The sequence below is a fragment of the Sardina pilchardus genome, chromosome 12, assembly GCF_963854185.1.
Source record: "Sardina pilchardus chromosome 12, fSarPil1.1, whole genome shotgun sequence".
NCBI classification, from domain to species: domain Eukaryota; kingdom Metazoa; phylum Chordata; class Actinopteri; order Clupeiformes; family Clupeidae; genus Sardina; species Sardina pilchardus.
In genome coordinates, this window is record NC_085005.1 from 15,281,709 (window position 1) to 15,304,859 (window position 23,151).

The 23,151-nt window shown below is 41.7% G+C and overlaps 1 protein-coding gene and 2 non-coding genes across 3 annotated transcripts; 1 reads left to right on the top strand and 2 right to left on the bottom strand.

The window, feature by feature from the left end:
- Window positions 1-293: 293 nt before the first annotated feature.
- Window positions 294-366, bottom strand: trnar-ccg (transfer RNA arginine (anticodon CCG)). The gene has a single exon. It is a non-coding gene; the product is annotated as a tRNA-Arg (tRNA).
- Window positions 367-4,576: 4,210 nt separating this feature from the next.
- Window positions 4,577-4,649, bottom strand: trnar-ccg (transfer RNA arginine (anticodon CCG)). The gene has a single exon. It is a non-coding gene; the product is annotated as a tRNA-Arg (tRNA).
- A 15,150-nt stretch (window positions 4,650-19,799) lies between these two features.
- On the top strand, window positions 19,800-22,214 carry LOC134098403 (uncharacterized). The gene is made up of 3 exons (XM_062551434.1): window positions 19,800-20,982; window positions 21,108-21,440; window positions 21,588-22,214. Exons 1-3 carry the CDS (start codon window positions 20,523-20,525, stop codon window positions 22,085-22,087), a joined length of 1,293 nt encoding a protein of 430 aa, XP_062407418.1. The 5' UTR covers window positions 19,800-20,522; the 3' UTR covers window positions 22,088-22,214.
- The last annotated feature ends 937 nt before the right edge of the window (window positions 22,215-23,151 follow it).

The window sequence follows — 23,151 nt, forward strand, 5'->3', positions numbered from 1 at the left end:
GCTGCCGTAATTTGATTGGCTGGTGCCTTGCTTGCGTTGCTGTCTGTTGGTGCAGCAACATTTGAACATTTCTCAACTTTTTTTTACGGAAGCAATGGGAGCAAAACAGAACACAGAGGAAACACAATTCCCTTTCGCAACAGATGATCTTAAACCCATTCAATGCAAGCGTCTGTGGGCACCTTAAGGGCTGCACACTGCAGTACTGTGTAGGTAATACTACCAAGCACAAAGCAAGTGATGACCATCTAAACAATTGTCTAGCCATTGAGTCACATTCACTTATAATATTACGACCCAGGTGGGACTTGAACCCACAATCCCCAGCTCCGGAGGCTGATGCCTTATCCATTAGGCCACTGGGCCAGGTTACAACATTGTTGCAAGCCACTATAGTCCCCACTGATAAGCCCCATTGTTATCCAGGTGATGGCTAGGTAGCATAACTAAGTGACCAGCAATGAGGTTTCCTGGTAAAAAGAAAGAAATAGACATCCACATATGCATACAGACACATGCAGTATGCATGCATTAAAAACACACAATTATACACACACACAAACACACACACACAGTAAGAGGGAGGAGGAGAGTTGGATCCTGTCCACATCTATATCAAGAGATGGTAAGAGAGTGATTGTACTGAGAGAGTCATGGGAGGCTTTTATGCAAATAAGACAGTGAGATGTGGGCCTAATAGATCCTGGGGGAGGGGGTTTTGTATCCAGAGCTTTAGTTACTGGAGAGGGTCAGTTGAACAATTTAAATGCAGCTTTAAGAAACTCTAATAGCCTACAGTACATGCATGCTTAGCATTTTGTGATCATTAAGGCTACATTGACAAACTCTTACGTCTTGAGCTGCATATCCTCTGATTTTATTTTTTACAGATACCGAGGCAATATTTGTAACAGTATTTGTAAATTGTATTTGGCCTGTTATGAAATCGTGTTTTGAACAATTTAAGCACATTGTTAAACTTCAAGCTCAAAGTTCTACATGCATGTAGAAATTTGATGCAATTTCAAAGGTGGATTACTCTGGAACGGCTTTGTAACAGGGGTATGCATCACACCTATGTCTGCTGTTTCTTCTGATATACTGTGTGGTTTGTCACGTGTTAAGTGAAGAGTTTGTGAGATATTCCACTGAGATGAGTAATGGGTGGGGAGATGGGTGCAGAACTCTTTCTCCACATTAAAGACTAAGTTCATTTGTGCTGTGAATGCTAAGATGCTACAATCGCTGCATCAGTTGGATATGGAAGGAGGGGGAGGTCATGCTAGGCAACAAGGCTACAGCAGCCTTGTTGTGGCCATTGTGGCCGCCTTGAAATTCCAGCACTGCCTATAACGCAACGAGCCAGGTGGGGCTTGAGCCCACAATCCCCAGCTCCATAAGGTTACACCTTATCCATTAGGCCACACTGGGCCTGTTTCCTCTTGTGTTCATTGTTATTATGTGCTGGCTAGTGCAATTAAGTTTAATTTGTACTGAAAATATCAGTTGTTCCTAACTGAGGCTACGAATTTCAGAAAAAAAGGCATGTATTTCAGATAGTCAGTCCTGTAGTCGGCCTGCATACAGTATGATCAACCTGAGGTTATAGCAGGACTAACAAGTGAGCGATGTCTGAGTACCATCTTCGTGGGGGCAGTAATGCTTTGTGGAAGACTCCAACACTTGTATTTGAGTGTGACTTTCATAATTGTACTGCCCAGGTGGGACTTGAAGCCACAATTCACAGCGCCAGAGGCTGATGCCTTATCCATTAGGCCACTGGGCCAGGTCCTTACTCTGTGATGGCTAGACAGCACAACTGAGCATGTCAATTCACCTATTTGTTTTGCTGCCAATATTAGTTGTTGCCTTATTTCCTAAGTGATAGCCTACAAATTCCAGATGGCAGAGAAAAAGGCACCTCTTGGATTTTAGTATTTGGCTAGACAGTCAGTTCTGTGGTTGGGTGCTAAGTTTTCTGGATTCACTAAAGAGTGTCAGGCAGAATTATATCAGAGAGCTTTATTCGCGGAGTAATTAGGGTTGGCTTAGAAATGTCAGGCCATTATTAGGCCATTGGGCCTGCATACAGTATGATCAGAGGCGGTTTATAAAGCAGGACGATTCATATGAGGGTAAATTCCGGTTTCATTGTGACGCAACTGTCACTCCCATTAAGGAGGCAAACGGGAGCATTTCTATGGTAGAAATAAACCTGTCATCAACGGCACCTGCTTCTGCTGATTCTACACCGTTCTAAACCGATTATCTCGTCACTGATCACGCGCTTTTAGGAGGCGGAAGTGGGTGCCATTGCATTCCATTGAAAAACCCCTTTATGATTCATCTTAGTAACTATACGATCTTTGGTATGATCAACCTGAAGTTAGAGCAGGACTAACAAGTGAGCCATGTCTGAGTACCATCTTCTTGAGGGCAGACACTTGTATTTGCGTGTGATTTTCATAACTTTACGACCCAGGTGGGACTTGAACCTACAATCCCCAACTCCGGAGGCTGATGCCTTATCCATTAGGCCACTGGGCCGGCTGCTAGCTATGTGATGGCTAGACAGCACAACTGAGCACACATACACTCACAAAAGTCCGAGAAATGTTAACGTTTCTTCATACAGTAAAACTGCAGAGCTCAAGAGCTTTATTCCCGGAGTAGTTATGATAGAAATTAAGTTAATTTTCAACTCTTCTTTGTAGATTTCTTCTAGTTTCATTCAACCAACAATGCATTCTTGGTATGTACGAGGGGGAATTACAGGGTGGGGGTGTGAACCAGAGACACTTACATATGAGGAGACACTGCACTGAAAAAATTGCCCATTGAAATGCATGGGGTAACTTTGTAACGCAAAGATGGCGGGTGTTTACACCGGTTTGCACATGTCCCGCCTCTTCCAGTGCCGTTGCTCCAATCATTTTGCAGATCCTTGGCGGTCACGCTTTTTGAAAGCTGCGTCGTGAAGAATTGAGCATGCGCAGTCCAAGATTACCAGTAAGAAAAAGGCTTTTTAAGCGTTAATTTGATACTACACCACCAAACCTTTTTAGCGATTTTAGTCAGATTTTCATCATGATTTCAAACACGTGATTTTTATGTCCCTTACCTCGGAACATGGACATCCAGCTCTCTCCCCATTCATTTAGATAGGGCCTGGTCTTGTTCCGGTCAAAGTCGCTGCCCGACCCCATGGCCAATATGGCTGCTGAGTGACGTGACTTGCCTTAAAAGGACTTTGTGTGAACCCACAACACCCAGGGTGCCTCTCATTCGTGTTTTAAATATCCTCTCTTCCTTCCTTGGTCCTCGTTCTCACTGATCTACATAAAGAATGATGGGGCAGCAACAATGGGATAGTCTATCCAGTGCTAGTTATAGATCAGTGGGAACGAGTCTAGAGGATCGAGGATAGGGATGTTGAGAGAGGCTCCTAGCTCCTGAGGCTGCTACCTTATATTAGGCCATTGGGTCCAGGAGGTCAAGACCATGCAGATTAGCGTCAGCATGTTAGCATACGCCATTGTCAAGTATTGCGCCGCATGGAGCATTTTAAACCAGCTCAGTGCACAAAAGTCTGTGTTGGGCATGAGCTCTTGGGCACGTTGCGCATACACTCAGCGCGGGACTCCACTCCACTTCCCTCGGACTCAGGTGTGCGTGCCTGAGCAACTTGTTCTTCTTCCTGTTATGCGGCAAGCAAGGTTATTGTCATTATTGCCACCCCCTGACATGGAGGACGATTCTCTTTTTACAGAATGTCCAATAAAAATTGACGACATTTCCAGCTTTTGAACTTGGCGCATGGTCAGAGCCAACTGGCGCTGTATCCGAGCTCCAGTGTTCAATATGGCGTGGACTATGAATTGGCTGGATTTACTAGCCTAGCTTCCGCCATTAATTTGCATGGACGGCGGGAGCAAAGATCGTATAGTTATGAAGATGAATCATAAAGGGGGTTTTCAATGGAATGAAATGGTGCCCACTTCCGCCTCCTATCAGGGCGTGATCAGTGGCGAGTAATCGGTTTAGACCAGTGTAGAAGCAGCAGAAGCAGTGTGCCGTTGATAACAGGTGGCCTGCGCAATTAGCGGAGACAGTTCAGGTCAGGAGGGACAGGTCGTGAACAAAGTTGCTTTGTATTTATCACGCTGGAAAATACGATTTCAATGTGGGAATGTTAGAAAGACGTGTGCCTTGTAGAATATGGGTTCGTTACTTGCATTGCTGAATGTAGGGCTAAGGGAATGGTCATAATCCGAGATAAGGTTTATTTCTCCCATTTGCCTCCTAAATGGGAGTGGCACTACGTCACAGCGTACCCGGAATTCACCCTCATATGAGTCGTCTCGCTTTACAAACCGTCTCTGGCGGGAGTTAATCACGCTCTCCAGTTATATACAACACCTCCATGATTGGGCCTGCTTACAGTATACACCAATTGATTAACCTTAAGTTATAGCAGGACTAACAAAGTGCATTGTCTGAGTGCTGCTTTGTGGAAGACTTCCACATGTGTGTTTGCATGTGACAGTGATGTTATTATGGGACTTTCATAAGTTTACGACCCAGGTGGGACTCGAACCCACAATCCCCAGCTCCGGAGGCTGATGCCTTATCCATTAGGCCACTGGGCCTGCTCAACAAGGTGTTGGGTATCTTGTCAAAACTGTATAAACACGTTATACATGACAAAACACACAAGGAACAGAAATTCCATTGCAACAATGTGCATTGTTATCTGTGCAGTGCAATGCAGATTGACTCATGTCACTCTCATCACTGTTCTGTCACATTAAAAGGCACGGAAGCCAAAAAAATATTTAAAGGAACACGGCAACTTTTTAGGACTTCACCATATTCCCTAGGCTGGGTGAACCCTGCCTGACCTGCTGGCGAATTTGAATTTATCTATTGTCTATCTCCCCTGCTTCCTGTCCACAACCTTTGGGTCCAATCACAAACTAGCTTATCCAAAAGACACACTGGATCGTTGTTCTGATTGTTTATCCAAGTGTACGGAGTCATTTGAACTATGCCCATTGATCACGCCTCCTGTGCAGTAGAAATAGAGCGAAGACTCCACTAGCCAGACTACATATTCCCCAGAGTTACATAAATCGATACAAAACCTTCTCCACTCCATGCTTGTGATTAATGAAACATGTATTCTAATATACTGATTGATGAAACATGACATTCTTGTCAAATCATAATCCTTAAACATGTATTATTTTATATTGATCTTAAAACAAATATTCTTACTAATAATCTACATAGCTCTTATGTCTGCAAAATCTAACTATGGGAAATGAAAGTTGGAACTGCTTTCACTAGACCCGAGTGTAAACCACAAGTTCTGTTCTGTTATTCTGATCAAAAGTTATTTTCTGATTCAAATACCTGTTGCCCTTTAAACATGTCTGGCTGGAAAAGAGCCAGAGTACAAATGTCATGCTAGGCAAAGGACTATTGTGGTTTCAAACCATGTAAAATGTGTGGCAAAGTGCATTTACACAAGGACTCAACTTGTATTTAAGGAAGCAGTCAGACATAACTCATCAGGGTCTGGTGCGAACCATTTTGTGTAGTATCACTCTCTCTTTGCAAAGATAATACAATTGTGTTGTCATTTGGGATCACTTTCTAGTCTTTATTTATATAAAAAAAAAATAGCCTCCACCTCCCAATACTAACAAAAACTCCAACATTTCCCTGCGCATGCAGTGATTTGTATAGTTACAATGTGTAGGCTACAATATCAGAGACACAGCCATTTTGAAAGCACATGTTTTCATTCAGGCTTTTTTTTTTTAGAAAAAAATATGCATTCTATGCTGTGGCAATAAACTGTAACATTTCATTTACCTTTCTATGACCTGGGTGTGGAAACATTAGGACAAAATAACTGTGCTTGTGTTCTCATTTTTCTGTCTTGTCTTTCACTAAAGTGTCCTTAGTTTTGTGGAATGCATGAAGTCAACATGAACGACATGATAATTTGCGTCCGACATCTGTGGTATGTCTCCATGGCCTTTCGAAGGCTGCCTCTCCCGGTTCCGTATCATTGGTCCGACATCCCATAAGTCCGACATCTCATTAGTCCGAAAATGAACCATTGACCAGAGATCCCATTAGTCCGACATCCCATTGGTCCGAAAAAAAGAAGCCCATTGGTCCGACATCTCATTAGTCCGACCATACAATACATAAACAAATCCAGACTTTGGTCTATTTCCTAAAAACTCCGTCTACCTCTGTTTACAGTTAGAGTGATGTGACGCTATTTGTAGTATGATTTCAATGGCAGGGACATAGGCTAGTGGATGAGTGCGTGACTGTCATGCAGGTGACCCAGGCTCACATCCCGCGATGAACTTCATCTAGCATGAGATGTGTTTTATATTTTTGCAAACGAACATCGAAGCAAACGTGTTTCAGTCGTATACAAAACCACAAATTAGCCTACATTCCAACATAGCTAAACGTATAGGACAATGAACTCTTACCTTTATGTTCTAGGCTACAAGTTATCCACAGTTAGTCACAGTTATTTCCATCGTGCGTTCTTCTCGATATGAGCTAGAAATAGAGCCTTGCCATATTCTTCTATCACACAGGTCTGACTAAATTCAAAGTTTCACTCCAGAAACTCGTTTTAATTTGTGCATAGTCCTGGCTTCCCAAAATGTCGCACAACACACTGCCACATTGATTTAGGTGCCATTTCTTAAATATTACATTGTTTAATTGCATATAATAACTCTGTTATCATGTAATATCATTGTATGTATATGTAGCCTACTTATTTCTATGTATTTTTTTTATATGCACGCGCACCCGCGCACCTTACCCGAATGCGCTATGATGGGGGCGGTCTGAAGAGGGTAGCAAGTGCGTGTGAGATTTTGAATCTGTGGCGCCAGTAGGCCTAGCCTACTCAGTGCTGCGGCAACGAGTGTTTGTAAATGTTTTCCTTCGAGTTTGAAACTAACAACAATACCGAGGAAACGTACTTTCACATTAGTTCAACGCTGTGCGCAGTTTGGACCGTTGCGTTACCAAACAGAGGGCGCACGAAGAGAAAAAGCCGAATTCGGGGACTGCTGGTGCATTCACCAGATTTGGTGAGATCGATTGCTTTTCTGTGTTTTCATATTGCTTGGTCTAGCAGAGAGACAGCAATCGCGTTTTCCCTTTTTTCTGAGCATTATATTTTTTTGATTGCTGCGGGACGTTTTGTCGGCAGCGGCCCTTTAGTTTTCCTGGATTGGATTATTGACTCTTGTGCGCGGTCCTGGCAAAATACAGGACATCTTTCGTTTAGTTTGGACTTTTAGGTTTATTTTCGGGACTGAATGAAAGGGGGAATTGCAACGCTTGGGATTGTTTGGGACATTTAATTGTGTGTGAATATAAAGCGCCGCTGTGCACGACCTGGGTTATTGTTTGGTGTGTGTCTTCCTTTACTGTTAAACCGAAGAAAGCGACATTGTTTCATTGTTATAATCAAGAGACGCACTCAGATGTGTAGTCTACGTTGTAGCCTACTTCATTCTCAGAATTATCTGTTTATTGCCATTCATATTTAGTCATTCAAAAAAACCCTTCTGCGTTTAATTAACACAGCCGAAGGTAAACGGTTGATTGTTACAACAGGCTAGCACATTTCCACCTGTTGTTAGACACACAATTTCTGCGAATTTTGCATCTTTCAGTTTCAAGTCATCCATGCATCTCTACTGTGTATGGTCGGACTAATGGGACGTCGGACCAATGGTTCTCTTTTTTTCGGAGTAATGAGATGTCGGACTAATGGTATCTCTATTGAATGGTTCATTTTCGGACGAATGGGATGTCGGACTAATGGGATGTCGGACCAATGGTCCGGCCCCCCTCTCCCAGGGGGCGATTAGGTCAGGTCTGGGTACATGCTATGGCGGTTGCGGTAGGTTGCGGTCTTGTGGGGTTAAAACAAAGTGTTGCTCTCTCATGCGTACATACATTGATGTCATCATTATAGGCCTACTGTAGTAATTTGACTGTATCGGCAGACTGCTCTGGGTTGCCTGACGCCTCATGTCTCCGGTACCGAAATAAAGCTCTCTGAAAGAATTCTGACTGACTGAAGACTCTGCCTGCACTTTGACAAATCCAAGAAATCTGCACCGCACCGAGAATGCGCAATTGCGCATTATTTATGCATAAGCAATGGTAAAGGTCACACAGGCACATCGTATCCCTATGTTCATCGCCTCTACACCGTTGCCTGATTTCTTTGATTTTATTGGCGGTTGGCATTATTGACTGACTTGACCGCCCCTGACTCAGGGGGCGGGGAGTGGACGGTAACCATTTGGTCTTGAGTCGCTTATGTTAGGCTTCCCTCAGAATCCGGGTTGCTTCTTTTTCCAAAACGTGACTTGGGAGTTGGGAATACTGGACTCAAGGCTCTGTGGTCGTGGAATCAAGTGTTTATAGGCTAATCTGGACGTTTGCGAGCAGCAAACCAATGGGAAATATTCGGGAGATAGAGGCCGACACAACTGAGACATAGCCTGCAGGCTACTGGAGGTGCGGCCAGAGGTAGGCAGCATGAGACGCAGACAGCGCGAATTCATGTCCTTAGGGGAGAATAATTTCAGTTGTCGGCAGACTCAGACGTCTCTGTTGTTAATATCATAGTCAAACTATCGATATCAAACGGTTAGGCTACTCATGAAGTGAAGAGTAGGCTATAGGCAAGACTAAGTTATAAACGCGTGTTTAGCTCAAAATTTAAGGAATGCGCCATGAGCTAACACACTTTGACCAAACTTTGGCTACTGGGCTTCAATAATGTGCTACCATAATGTGCTGTTTTCCCGATACAATCTAAATGAATTAATGGATGCAGGTGAATTTTTGTAGATAAGTGTGTGTTCGTTCTACATTAGGCTACATAGTTATTGAGGTTACTGACGCGTTTATCCGAGAACACACATAGTGTTCAGTGAGAAATGCGCCAAAACGTCAGAGTAGGCTAAACTAGTACTAATGGTTATAGGCTGCTATTCAGTCATTTAGGTTACTTGGTTAGCAGATCCAATGTTGTAACACACACACACACACACACACACACACACACACACACACACACACACACACACCTAAGAGGACTTTCTGTGCCATGACCATGCCTAGCTGAGGAAGCATCAGCTATAAACAGGGCTCATGGAATTCCTTCCCATAAGCCTTTGCCATAGAAGTCTAGCCTACAGCTGACTGACAGACATACTGTATAATCCAGGATGCTAAGGAGAAGCATTAATACCAGAGTCAGAGTCCAGTCAGACTGTTGAACTCACAGTGGACACATGGGCTCTCTGGTGTGTCCGTTGTGGCTGGTGACCAAAGCAACATTTCCTCATCTTCACAAAAAACAACAACAGTGCTTTACAAAATGGTTAGAACGAACTGTAGGAAGTGTAGGCCTATGTGTTATGCTGTTTGTGAAGCTCTCTTCAGTCAAATGAAAATGATGTCTAATGAAGGCTGTATAGGCTAATTGGCCAGAGCGTTACGTCAATCATATTTAAGTGAAGAACGTATGACAGTCTACCCATTTGCCATACGAGTTCCTTTAAATTTGAATACCATATGCCAGGGTCTGATCTAGATCTATAGCCTATTGCAAATAAAGGGAACATCTATGTTAGTGAAACAATCATCTTCATCTAATTCTCTGTTTCACAATGAGTGACGATGGTGATGTTTCACATTCAGATTGTAATAGTAAAGAGTGGATTCAGTAGAACAACCTCGTGTTTGTGATCACATTTCTGTGTCAATGGAATAAGTACATGATAGTTGTACGTTTTTTTGGTAACTTTTTGGGTAAGCGCTGCTTCATCTGCAGTCTTGAGATAACTCCTCTGATGTATGTGTTTGGGAGAAAAATGTTTTATCCTTTTATCTATCATGTTTATTTTGTCATTGTATTAAGTCATTATGCAAGCATTAAGTTAGAGAAGTCACATTTTATGACTACCTCAGCACGGTTCTTGTTGTTTTGTACATCTGATCCTGTGCATAAATGAAGGTCACCTTGATCTGGAAACCTGCTGTTGCCTGTTTATAGTGAAGAAACATTTTCATCCAACAATGTGTGATTCACCAGTAGCACAACTAGTGTTCACTATATTATCTTTGCAATTAATGATGGTTTCTTAATTCTGGATTTCTTTTGCTAAACAGAAATGTCAGGATTCCCCAGGCCCTCACAAGTCCTTGTGGCAGTGAAGCAGGAGATAAAGGAAGAGGAGTTTGATAATTTCCTACACGAGTATCTGAGTGCAGTTCCTGAAGAGGATGAAAAGCCTGTACTGGAACATGATTATAAGACTGAAACGCACACTGCACCAATCTTGACCTGCACAGAAGAGGAATCTCCACTGATGAACATTAAAGAGGAAGAAGAAGATGATTTAAGAGAATTTGATCATGAGGACTCTTCTCCGAGAAGTAAGTTGCTCAATTGCTTGATCATCAGATAATGTAAGGCTAAAACAAATCGAGAGTAAAAAAGTTTACTATAATTAAGATAAATAAGCAATAAATGAGGAAAAGAAAAACCATTAAAAAAAACAAAATGAATAAGACTAAGAGGCTAATTCCCCCATAGTGAAAAAAAAAAAAACTTGCAACTAAGGACTTTTTGCACTCATTCTGCCCTTCACTAGTGTCTGACATGTACGCACCATGGAGCCAGTTACACACCTTGGAAGGATCTTCTTTTTTTAGCACTCAAATTCATACCTCTATTTCTATTTACGTTTAGGCTCCAGGTAGACACTTGGACGTAGACCAGGTAGACAATTGGCCCTAATTTAAAAGGTGGGCAAAATCTGTCCACAAGCAGAGTTTGCATGCATGAACTATTGCATATTGCTTTTAGATGCGTTAAGTGTACTTATCCATGTTCACACTTAAGGTCTTAGTGATGTTAAATTAGCATTTTGCCTAATTATTAAAGTAGCTGTAGCCTAGTTCGACTTAACAGGGGAGCTGGCGCGTAACTGAAGCGTTCCATTCGTGAAGCGTATGCTGCAGCAATTAATGATCGCTATCAATGGAAGTAGCTACACCAGACGGGATAGTGCCGCATACATTTGAAAAAAATAGACCAGTCTTCTAAAATGGATTTTCTAAAACGGATAGTTCCGGTCCTTGATTATGATTGGCTGAATGGCGTTCGATGATGTTGTAAATTCCAGCATAACCACACACCTTGACCGCATTTCGTTCTATAGTAACACGGTACCACAACTAACAAAAGTTAGAGTGGCTGCGTCTTGATGTTGCATGGCAATCATTCACATAGAAGGAATATATTTCTTGGCAGAAGAATGATTATCTATTAATAAATTTTCCGTTGCTGTGCCACTCAAGGCCGTGGTTTATACTGAATAGGTACTTCGCTTCGCGTCGTCCCTGGGTCAATTCCACGTCAGTTCAACCAGAGCGCACGCACTTGCGTCTCAAAAAAATCAGAAAAAAATATCATGTGTACCTTTGTTACCCAGGAGACACTCTGTAATTGTTTTTTGTGCTAAGATCAATTCTTTCCAAGTTGCAGACAGTTTTACAGGGGGAGGGGGGTGTACATTTTGTTCTGCCTCTTTATTTTGTCAAAATTCTGTGGTACTAAGTTTCAGGATTAGACAAAGAGATTTTCAGGCAGAGTCTTTCAGAGTCAGTCAGGATTCTTTCAGAGAGCTTTATTACGGCAACGGAGACTTACACGTTAGGGCGACCCAACGCAGTCTGACAATACATTGAAAAAGCACCTTTCTTATTCAGTTCAGGAATGATTATGTCTACACAATTGGCATGTAACTCAAACAGCACATACGGTTGTCTTGACCTGCAAGGTCGTATCCCAACGCAACCATCATCTGCAACATACCCCGGGCCTGACAGAATACAGTATACAACTCAGGAGTCGCCCCCCCCCCCCAGGTCATGCCATCCAAAATTATTTTTCAGACTTGTGAGGTCTGCTGTTCATCCTTTGTAAGACTTTGCCCATTCAAAGTAGGAACCATACTGTGCATACTATGTAGTGGAAAAGAAAGAGGATATTCCCTAAACATGTTTTCTAATACTGTAGGAGGCTTTCAAAGGATTCCGTCTCACAAAAAAGTGAACACTGAGGAAAAAAGGCACAAAAAGAGAAGTCATACAGGTTTCCGGTGCAGGAAGACTTCATACCGAAAATCACATCAACGATTGGTTACCAAAGAGAAAAAACATGAATGTCCTCAGTGTTCCAAAATCTTTGTTTCATCATCAAGCCTCACTAAACATCAGATCATGCATACTGGAGAGAGGCCTCATCAGTGTTCTCAATGTGGAAAGGACTTTTCTGGAATATCTCATCTCAGGATACATGAGAGGATCCATACTGGGGAAAAGCCATATCATTGCACTACATGTGAAAAGAGTTTCAGGATTAAGTCAGAGCTTATCCATCATCAACGAATACACACAGGAGAAAAGCCCTATCAGTGCAGTACATGTGGGAAGACGTTCAGCTTCAGCTCAAATCTCTCTAGACATCAGATCATGCACACTAGGGAGAAGCCTCATCAGTGTTCTCAATGTGGAAAGGCCTATTTTAGAATATCTCATCTCAGGATGCACGAGAGTATCCATACTGGGGAAAGGCCATATCATTGCACTGAATGTGAAAAGAGTTTCAGGAGTAGGTCAGATCTTACCAAACATCAAATCACGCATAGACCTAATGTGGAAAAGCCACATCATTGTCTTCAATGTGGAAAAATATATAGGAAAGCAAATGAATTAAAAAAACACCAGATGATCCACACTGGACAAAGGCCATATCAGTGTTCTACATGTGGAAAGAGTTACAGGGCGAAGCCAGACCTCACCAGACATCAAATCACACATAATGAGGAAAAGCCATATATGTGTTCTCAGTGTGGAAAGTCCTATATGAGCACGTATCATCTTAAAAGACACCAGATGATTCATACTGGGGAAAAGCCGTATCAGTGTACTGTGTGTGGGAAGCGTTTCAGGCGTAGCTCACAACTCGCTACTCATCAGATGACACACACAGGAGAAAAGACACATCAGTGTTCTCAGTGTGAAAAGTTCTTCACAACTTTAGGTGGTCTTAGGGTACATCAGAATATTCATACAGGAAAAACACCTTTTAAATGTTCTCAGTGTGGAAAGGCCTACAATAACCCCTCTAATCTTAGTAAACATGAGAAAACACACTGTGTAGCAAAGCCACATCAGTGTCCTCAGTGTGGCGAGGCTTTTTATCTAAAGTCTCAACTCAAAAAACACCACCAGAGCGTCCATACAAGGGATGTAGAGCTAATTAATAAGTGACCCAAATGAATCCGCAGAATAGCGACAATTGAGCAAACATTTGTTTTGTTATTAATGGCTTGCTGTCTGAAGCTCTTGTAACAAATATTAAGGTAAATTCAATATTGTTATACATTGTTATGCTTTGTCACATCTTTATCTGCATTTTGTTTAACAGTACATTGGTGAATATCTGTTGAGTTTGTTCCTGATTATTTAGTGTGAGTACTGTTGTTATTATTTGTCCTTTTTTAAAATGTTGCTCTGAAATGAAGAGGCATCGTCATAGCCAGACATAATAGGCCTACTCCACTGCCACATAGAGAGAAAATATTTTTCAAGGCTTGTGGTGCTGATAATATCCCTTTCTGACACAAATAAAATCAAAGTTTATACAGGATGATTATTTTTCTTGTACTTTTTATTACTTTTGTATTGTTGATCAAAATACATTTGATACAAACATCTTCACAATTTCCATCCACTGCCTTTGGCAACAAACTCCACCTAATTCACTGCATCCCCAATGGAACAAAGGTACTGGTACCCATTTTGTTGCTTGCTGTGACATTTAAATTTAGTCAAAATAGAAATAAATCCTTTTATGAATCTATTTATTTATCAAAACCGTGCCACAAATATTGGAAAATCTTATGGACAAAATATAATTATTCTCTTTCATTTCCTTTTTTCAAGCAGTAAATCATTATTCCAAGGCATATAAAAATGTCGGCATCAAATGCTCTAATCAATCTTTAACATGGGGAAATGCATGATAATTCACATAAAGGGAAAGTGTATTCACATCAGTTAATCAGGAAATGGGTAAAAGAAACAGGTACTTGCCTGATTTACTTATGCCCAGATTTGCATGTACTGTAATGTGTTCTAAGGTTAGGTGACCAACTGTTTGCCAACAAACACTGTGTTTGGCATAGAACAATGACTACCGAAAATAACCCTATTCCTTACGACATAAGGTGGAGGGTCTGTAATGGTCTAGGTCTGTTTTTAATCCAAAGGCTCTGGGAACTTGATTAAATCCATGGGACATTTGAACTCAAGATTAGCCTCTGCCAAGACACGATGGGTGGCTATCAAACTCTCCTTGATCCTCGATGCTCAGTCCTCGAGGGGCGTTCCCACTGATCTATAACTAACACTGGATAGACTATCCCATTGTTGCCACCCATCATTCTTTATCTTGATCAGTGAGGACGAGGACCGAGGAAGGAAGGGAGGGTGTATAAAAGACCAAATGAGAAGCACCCTATAGGTGGGTCATGATTGGATCGTTCAGATAGTCAATGGTCTGAAACATATGTCCGAAATCAACACAAAAATTACAAATAAGAAATGCATTTCTTTGCCACCACAATTGGTATCTACAAAAAAAAGGAAAGCAAAGGAATACTACAAACAATATTTGTCTTCAAACAGTTGTTGTGCATGTTACTGGATAGAGTTGCAAAATTATTGGACTTTTCCCCACAAAGGATTTCCGGTTGTTGTTTTTTTTTACGTTTAAATTGGCTCACAATAATGCATTGTGTTTTGTGGGAAATGTATAGCAAGTGAAGGTACAACTGAAATATTTCGCAATATCTCAGTATCGCCTAGGGCAGCCAATGGGCTAGGGCCGGCCCTGCCATTTCCATCCAAAACAAACAAATTGTGTCTATTTGGTCCTAACAACTTCACACAGGTCATGATGAACCATTTACTGCTTAGCTTGGTTTATTTGTCAGGCAGCTAGCTGATGAATGTGAATGTTTGAGTCAGTCCATGTTGTCAAGTGATGCAAGATCCAAAACAGACAAAAGACCAATACACCACTCTAAACAAAAAAATCTTTTACGGTTCTTTTAATCTCATAACTGTAGTGCAAAATTCTGGATTCGTTCAAGAAATCTTTAGGCAGTCAGCAGTCAGTCAGAAATCTCAGAGAGCTTGATTCACGGTACCGAAGACGTTGTGTTGCTAGCAGAAGCAGTCTGACGATTCAATACAAAGTTACACTTGTTATAGCTTGACAAAGATGACATCTCCATTTGTGGTGTTAATCATTCAGTACTGTTTCCTGTAAATTAGAAGACAAAAAAATACACTTTAATGCTCATTTGTTCTTTTGCCAGGCTACCAGCCTACTTTTAGTCGGGCTTAAAAGCTAGGAGTCATTGAACATATTCTTACCGCAGTCTTGTTATTGTGCGCATCTTTGCTTCTGTCCCGCACAGATTTTCGACCCCAGAGCAGCCAACCTATCCTCTATGGTCAGCATCCTGGAGTTAACTGCAGTGAACTGCTTATTCATTTCGGCAGTAACCCGATTAAGCTGACGAGACAGCCCACTGATAGCAATCAGCAGTTTCTTCTCGTCGGTCTGCAGCTCCTCAGCAAGGCTTTCCACCTCGTCATCCTCATACTCATCCTCATCCTATGTAAAGAAGGCACATTAAAAATGCATGCAATGCTCATACTCAGCACCTCAAACAACTTTATACTCTACTGTAAAGTACAATGTATGAACTTCATTCAGGGGATCTTTGACGTTGTTTGTGATATAATTGTTTATTTTAGTTGCTTTCATAGTTCCATAACAGAAGTTTAAACTGTAGAGTAGGATTCCCAACAGTAGTGCTGAGAATGGAGAACAATAATGCAGGTGAAACATGTTGGCTTTTTACCGTTTGAGCTCTGGATTAACATGTATGAAACGTTATACTTGTAGGCTATATTCAAAGGCAATTTCATGCTTACCGCATACCAGGAGATTTCTTCATCATCTTGCACTGACTCACATGAGTCCAGGAAAAGATGAATGTTTTGGTTATCTGCTGTTTTGTCTGGAAAACAATCCATGCAGAACATACAGTTATTCATTAATCATTATAATGCGATTTCCGTATTTGATTATTAATTATTATTACAATAACCATAACAATGGGAAGCAACCACGTTTAACTCGACAATAACAGTTACAATTGTGGTGCTCACCATTGTCTGGACAGTCAGTCGCTGGGTACATTTTTTCATGTTCTTCCATCACTTCTTTGTGTGGGTCCTCGGACTGCATTTCACTTTCATCGATCTCTCCAACTTCATGTTGCACATAACTTCTGCCGGTTGGGTCATGACTGGATAGCAGCAGCTTCTGTACGTTATCTGATCTAGCTGCCCTTCTGGGTTTTTTCTCCCAAACTCCATTTTTGAAATAGCGCTTTTTGTGGTCATAATACTGTGTATGACAGAGTTCAGCATTGCAATGGCCACAGACACGCCGAGGTCTTTTCCTCAGTCTTCGGACTTCCATCTTTCAACTGACAGAGCTTCATTGGCACACCGTGCTTATTTATATCATCGATGTGAGCTCATCTGGCGAGTCCTTCCGTATAACAATGACCTTGCATGTGATTGGAGGAGCTCGACGGTGACGAGCCTTCTCTTGTCCAATCACGTGCGAGGTCATGGGCATGACACAGCAGTACAAAATGTCACCTATAGGGTAAAACTCCCCCTGCAACCCTGATTTGCATTTGTATAGCCCACCGCATTTTCATTTACATGTTAAAACCTCCACCTACAATTAGGGGGTGGGGGGACTGCCAAGCAAGGCCCATGTCAATTTCCGACAATTCACAAGTTTTCGGCGTTGTCCACGACAAGTGCCGCATAGTTGACATTTCATTCTTCCGGTTTTGTGTATAAAGCTGCAGTCTCACACCAGTTGGCTTCTGATTAAGGAAAGTGGTAATCTGTTTAAAGGGACACTTCACCGATTAGCATTAAGCTTTGTATCTTTAGAAAACCAGTCATGTTTTTGAATGGTCGTGCATCATTCCCTCAGTTTGCCTTGAGATGGGAGAAATACAGATTTCAATGAAACTCATGAATATGACTTCCTGCTTTCAATGATGTAAAATGATGATTTTTACATCATTGAAAGCAGGAAGTCCAACATTGAAATCCGTATTTCTCCCATCTCAAGGCAAACTGAGGGAATGATGCACGACCATTCAAAAACATGACGGGTTTTCTAAAGATACAAAGCTTAATGCTAATCGGTGAAGTGTCCCTTTAAGAGTGATTGTAGCGTTTTGAAAACACCCTTACGGACATTGACTCATACACCTCCTCCATTCGGGACATCTCCAACATCAACAGTGTCACCACCCTTAAAGCAACATTGAAACACTTTTTTGAGTTGATGAACCACTGAAATGATTTTGGAAACATTATTTTAAGGTACAAAAAACTCCTCAGTGTTGCTTTAAGGGGAAAAAAATATGGCATGGGCTATCTGACATGGAGTACACTTATCCTCAGACACAATAAACAGAAAAATCAGTGAATTTTGCAATATTCTGGCAAGAGAAGGTCAATCCTCTTGCCATTTGTTGAAGAAAATATGGGAGAACGATATGTGGAGAACTTTTGAAGACAACATGGTTAAATATCTGTAATAGAATTAATTCTAGGAAGTTAATTTCAAGACATCCTCAAAACCTGCAGAACTCCCAAAAAATGCATAAAATAGCTATCTCAGCAACATGTCAGAAATGTAAAAAGTTGGAAGGGACAGTCATGCATATGTTTTGGTACTGCAGTCTTTTAAAAAGCTATTGGAGCTCAATCCATTCTTTTACTCAATGACACAAATAATTTACAGTTAGATCACAAAAAAATGCAGGATCATTTTGATCACTTATTTTGCAAAGAAATGCATACTTATGTTCAGGAAGAATGATTCCCCTCCATCTTTCAAAGAATTTTGGTGCCCTTATGCTATTGGGTGTGGCGAAAGCATCAACTTGTATATCAAGTGTTATGCATGCTGTCCTTTTATTGTAATTTAGGCTACCTCATCGATATGCTGTTACTGCTGTCTCATATACTATTTTTATTTTTCCCCCTACATATAATATATATTCTCATTATTATCATTATCATTTCTTTCCTTTTATCCTTTTTCCATTTTCATTTCCAGTAACATTTTGTACTTTTACTTTTATGTGTTTTGTTGGGTTATCCCTCTATGGGTGAGGGGTGGGAATAATGCACAAAGGAAAATTGCAAACGGTAAGACCGAGGACCAGTACAATATCTCTATGTTATCTGAATGATTTTCTTTTGAGAAATAAAAAAATGAAAATAATTAAAAAAAAAAAAAAAAAAAAGGAAAATGCTACTGAAGTGCTGAGTCTGCTGCCTCTGGCCACACTTTGGCTGTGGGCTTCACATGTTTGTTTAGTGCTGAGTATTTGGGCAGTACTAACAATAGGGGCTTTCAAACTGGATAGCCCTCTGCTAATTTGCCTGCCTTTGTTGCGGTTCGGACCGTAGTTTCATACTGGGTGGGTGCGGCACATTGGGGTAAATTTTACCCCGAGAATATCCCTTCTGTAGGGGTACACTTATCGCCTGCATTGCTATGTAAATCCAAGCGGTCAATGAGCCGGCTATAGTGTGAGATGGGCAGAGGTGTCGATGATGTAAACTGTTGTGCGACCCACAGCTGGGAGTTTTAAAATCAGGGAACAGCTGATCACAACAGACAACTTCAAGGGCCTGATTGGAATTGCATCATCTGGAGAGGTGACATTTTGTCAGTGACCTGTAGATTGAATATCTGACAAAGAGATAACAAAAATGTCAAGCATCCTGTATTTACTTGAGAAGGGCGATGCCGTCATGGCAGATAAATAAAGTGAATTTCTCCTTTGTGATGCCACCCTTCTTAGGCCCAACTGGACATTTCAGTGCTGAGGAAGTCAGTCAGACACAAACAATAGCTAGACATAGAATTCATGATGAACATGGTATTAGGATGAAAGAGTATCACATTTCTGATGGAGTCATGCCCATGACACTTGTGAGCTGTGTTACTGTGGACAGTGCCTTGTTAACTAACTTCCCAGTAGGCCTACTGAAACATGAACAGAACAGGCTAACGTGAAGAAAGACATAAGCATAAGCGCTAACAGAACCAGACATGAGGAAGTGGTGCTGACTAGGCTGAGGCTTGGTCACTGCAAATTAACATTTTTCTAATGATTAAACATGTTGATGGTAGGCTATAATTGTGAGCGGCACTGTCTACAAACAGTGGGACATGTGCTGATTCAATGTCAGAAGTAGGCTATACCATATAGAGGCAAATATTTATTGCTTTAGGTAGGCTAGAGGAACAGGAACGATTTTTCTTTTTTGTTTTCCTTTTCAAAGGATAAAGGGTTAAAATAAACTAATTTATAGCCTAAACTGTCTGCGACTCCTGTTCCACACTCCAGTCCAGCGGTGGCGGTAGTACACCAAGTAGGCTAGTTTCAACCGAAGAAGAAGAATAATCGCAGTGTAACCAATCACGCACAGGGTACGGTCACGAAGATGGTTGTGGAGAAGTAGACCAACCTTCCATACTTGCATTGCTCATGACTTGTACTTGGTTAATTTAACTTTCCTGACATCCGAAATAGGCTATATCCGAACAACGGATGATTCGCTTTAAGGGACAAGCTCTTCGCCCTCTGCTGAGCCACAGTTTGTTTTTGACCGTCGTTTTTATGTAGTCTTTTAACATGCTAATTCACAAGTGCATCTAGAAAACTTCAAGCTGAGCAGTGCAGGGACTGCTTTTTACGCTACGTGCTGGCATGGTCAGAACGGAAGGAGCGCTTGATTTGTTTTGTAGCGGAGCGCTCTATGGGTAGAGCATGCATCTTTTAATATCACTCGATCACGCATATTTTCGGCGGACAACGCTTGAACAAAATTATCACTTAGCCTAACACAATTGAACAGAGGTAACATTTAAGACTTGTGTAAATTAAATAGAGGACATAAACGTGTGGTTTCTTTAGTCTTTTGAGGCCTTATAGGCCTCTTTATATTTCTGAATTTGAGTCTGTTTGATAGTTCAGACTGAACCCTGAATATCCCTCCTGTACACTTATTGTCGCCTCTATTGCTATGTAAATCCTATGTGTAAATCCAAGCAGTCATGAGCCGACTGTCGTGTTAGAGGGGCGGAGGTGTCGACGACGCAAATTGTGCGACCCACAGCCGGGAGTTTTAAAATCTGGGAACAGTTGATCACAGCTGTCAGATCATCACTGCACTTCAAGATGAGCAACTGGGGAGCTGTTGAGATCCGGGAGCTGCTAAACATCACTGCCCAGAAGACCGTGGAGGAGCCATTCACGGGGACTGTGAAGGATGGCATGTTATATGAAAAGGTCGCTGAGGAGCTTAAGCGACGCGGCTATCGCCGAGTGAAGAATCAAGTTACCAGCAAGTTGAAAAGTATGAGGAAAAAGTATCACCAGGTCCGTGGCCAAAAAAGGACCGGCAGAGGGAGGGTGAGCTGGGAATATTTCAAGGTTTGCCAAGCCATTTGGGGGAACAACAACTCGGATAACTCTCAAAATGGCCAGGGCAGTTTGGACACCACTCTCACCGGTTCTCCCACATCAAACACCTCCGAGAATGCCGACACCTTTGCAGATGAGGAAAGGGACGCTGCTGACAGCCAAAGTGGCGAAGTCTCTCCCGAAATCCTTCCAGAAAGCCCTGAAAGCCAATCAGGTAAGTTTTTAGCCTTTTGGTGTGTTCTGACTTGTGTTTACTTTATTTGATATATATAGGCCTATGCTTACCCTATAATCGACATGTTTTGTAATTTTGAATATATTGTTATTATTATTAAATAGCACCCCCCTCTAAGAAAAGGAGGACTGCCCCCACCACCAAAGCCCAGGCTGTGGCCGAAGAAATTAAAGATTTCCTGATGACCATGGACCGAAAGGACGAGGAGAAGGAGAAGGATTTGCTGAAGAGGGAAGACGAGCAACGGAGATCTGAGCGGCAGGCAGATAAGAAAAGATGGGAGGAAGAGAAGGCAATGCGAGAGGCAGAGAGGGCGATGCGGAGTGAACAATTTAAGTCACTCTCTAGTTTGTTCAAAGACACGGACCAAGGAATGCAGAACGAATGCCAAACAGAAAGTCTTGAAAGCCAAACAGAAAATCTTGAAAGCCAAACAGGTAAATGTTTTTAGCCTTTCAGTGTGTTCTGACGGTTGTTGTGTTGAATTTCTTATTCATATAGGCCTACAGATGTTTAGCCTATGAGCTATGACTGATATGCTTTCTAATTTCAAATATGTTATTATTATTATTATTATTCTTTAGAGCAACCCCCCCCCTTTAAGAAAAGGAAGAGCAGAGCCAAGGCTGTGTCCGAGGAAATTAAAGATTTCCTGGTGAAGATGGACCGTAAGGACGAGGAGAAGGAGAAAGAGCGGCTGGAGAGGGAAGACCAGCAACGGAGAGCCGAGCGGGAGGAAGATAAGAAAAGGTGGGAGGAAGAGAAGGCAATGCGAGAGGCAGAAAGTTCGATGCGGGCCGACCAATTTAAGTCACTCTCTAGTTTGTTCAAAGACATGCACCAAGGAATGCTGAACGAATTCGCTCTTCTGCGGGAGACGATGTCACGTCTGGCAACACCCGCTGCAGCCCCACCTGCCGGGGCCCCACCTGCGCCACAATACAGCAGCCCCCAGCATGGCGGCCCATCTGGGCCCAGTAGGTACAGTGTGCCGCCACAGCTGCCCAGCTTCAACCCTGAGGACTCGCACACTTCCTCCTCACCTGCAACAACTGGAATAGATTTTCAAACGTCCTTTTTTTAAAACAAAAACATATATGTTTTGTAGGTGTCTTGTAGTTCTTTGTACTGTTGTAACCTTGTAAATAGATATAATCATGCCATTCTTGCAAGGCAATGCGGCCTGAAGAATAAAAAAAATCTAATTTAAACGTGTTTTCATTTGTTTTCGGTGTTTTCAATTCATTCACATTACAATAGGTTATTTACGCTAAAAATAGCTACACAATTGTTTGAAAAGAAGAGAACTTTCCGTAGTAGAACATAACAGCTTGGTGACAAAGGGACCTAGATTGGCGATATGCAAAATAGTCAGATGCTAAAGGATACATTATGGACAGCCTTAATGGGTGACAATGCCTTCAATGGGGTGATAAGTTCATGAGATGGAATGCAGACAAATGCTATAGTTTTAGGCTATGCATCCTTGAATGCCATCTTACAGTTTTTCTCAGTCGCTTTGGTACATTTCTTGAATCATCCTTGAGATTTGCAAAACAGTAAGTGCATTTCTCAAAACAATTTGTACAAATATCAAAACACCATGGATGACCTGTTTCTTGCTCAAAATCCAGTTAATCTCTCAAAACTAAATATCTGTGTAAATTAACATGTCAGTGTATCAGAATCACAAGTCCTTGTGTCATTGTGTACATATAAGACAGTCAAATTACTTAGTCATGTTGTCAGTGTACTCTGGAGGGATGTTCTGATGTAAACTATCATGGCTAAAGTTTTGATGACAATTTTTTTTGTCATCCAAGGTGTAGGTTACACCTTAGTGTATGTGGGAGTTTGATTGCAAGAGACTGGACAAGATTCACATTTACACTTGCACTGTTTCTTGTTGACAGACCATGTCATTAGAGGAAAAGACAGTACTGCATAGTACAAAGAAAAAGTAGAAATGTGACCATTGGACAATCTCCTTAGGGAAACTGTACATGCAGTGCTGTAGGAATTACAGTGCAGTCTTCCTCCTGACGTTCCTGTCTTTTGGGCCACAAATTCTCATACGAGATGTTCAACCATTTTGCATGTAAAGACTTGAACTAATGCCTAATTGTTGTGGGGGGTGAGACTATTCAG

Coding starts and splice junctions, on each gene's coding strand:
- LOC134098403 (XM_062551434.1), top strand. CDS start 20,523: ATGAGCAACTGGGGAGCTGTTGAGATCCGGGAGCTGCTAAACATCACT. Junction 20,983..21,107: donor AAGCCCTGAAAGCCAATCAG/GTAAGTTTTTAG, acceptor ATTATTAAATAG/CACCCCCCTCTAAGAAAAGG. Junction 21,441..21,587: donor AAATCTTGAAAGCCAAACAG/GTAAATGTTTTT, acceptor ATTATTCTTTAG/AGCAACCCCCCCCCTTTAAG.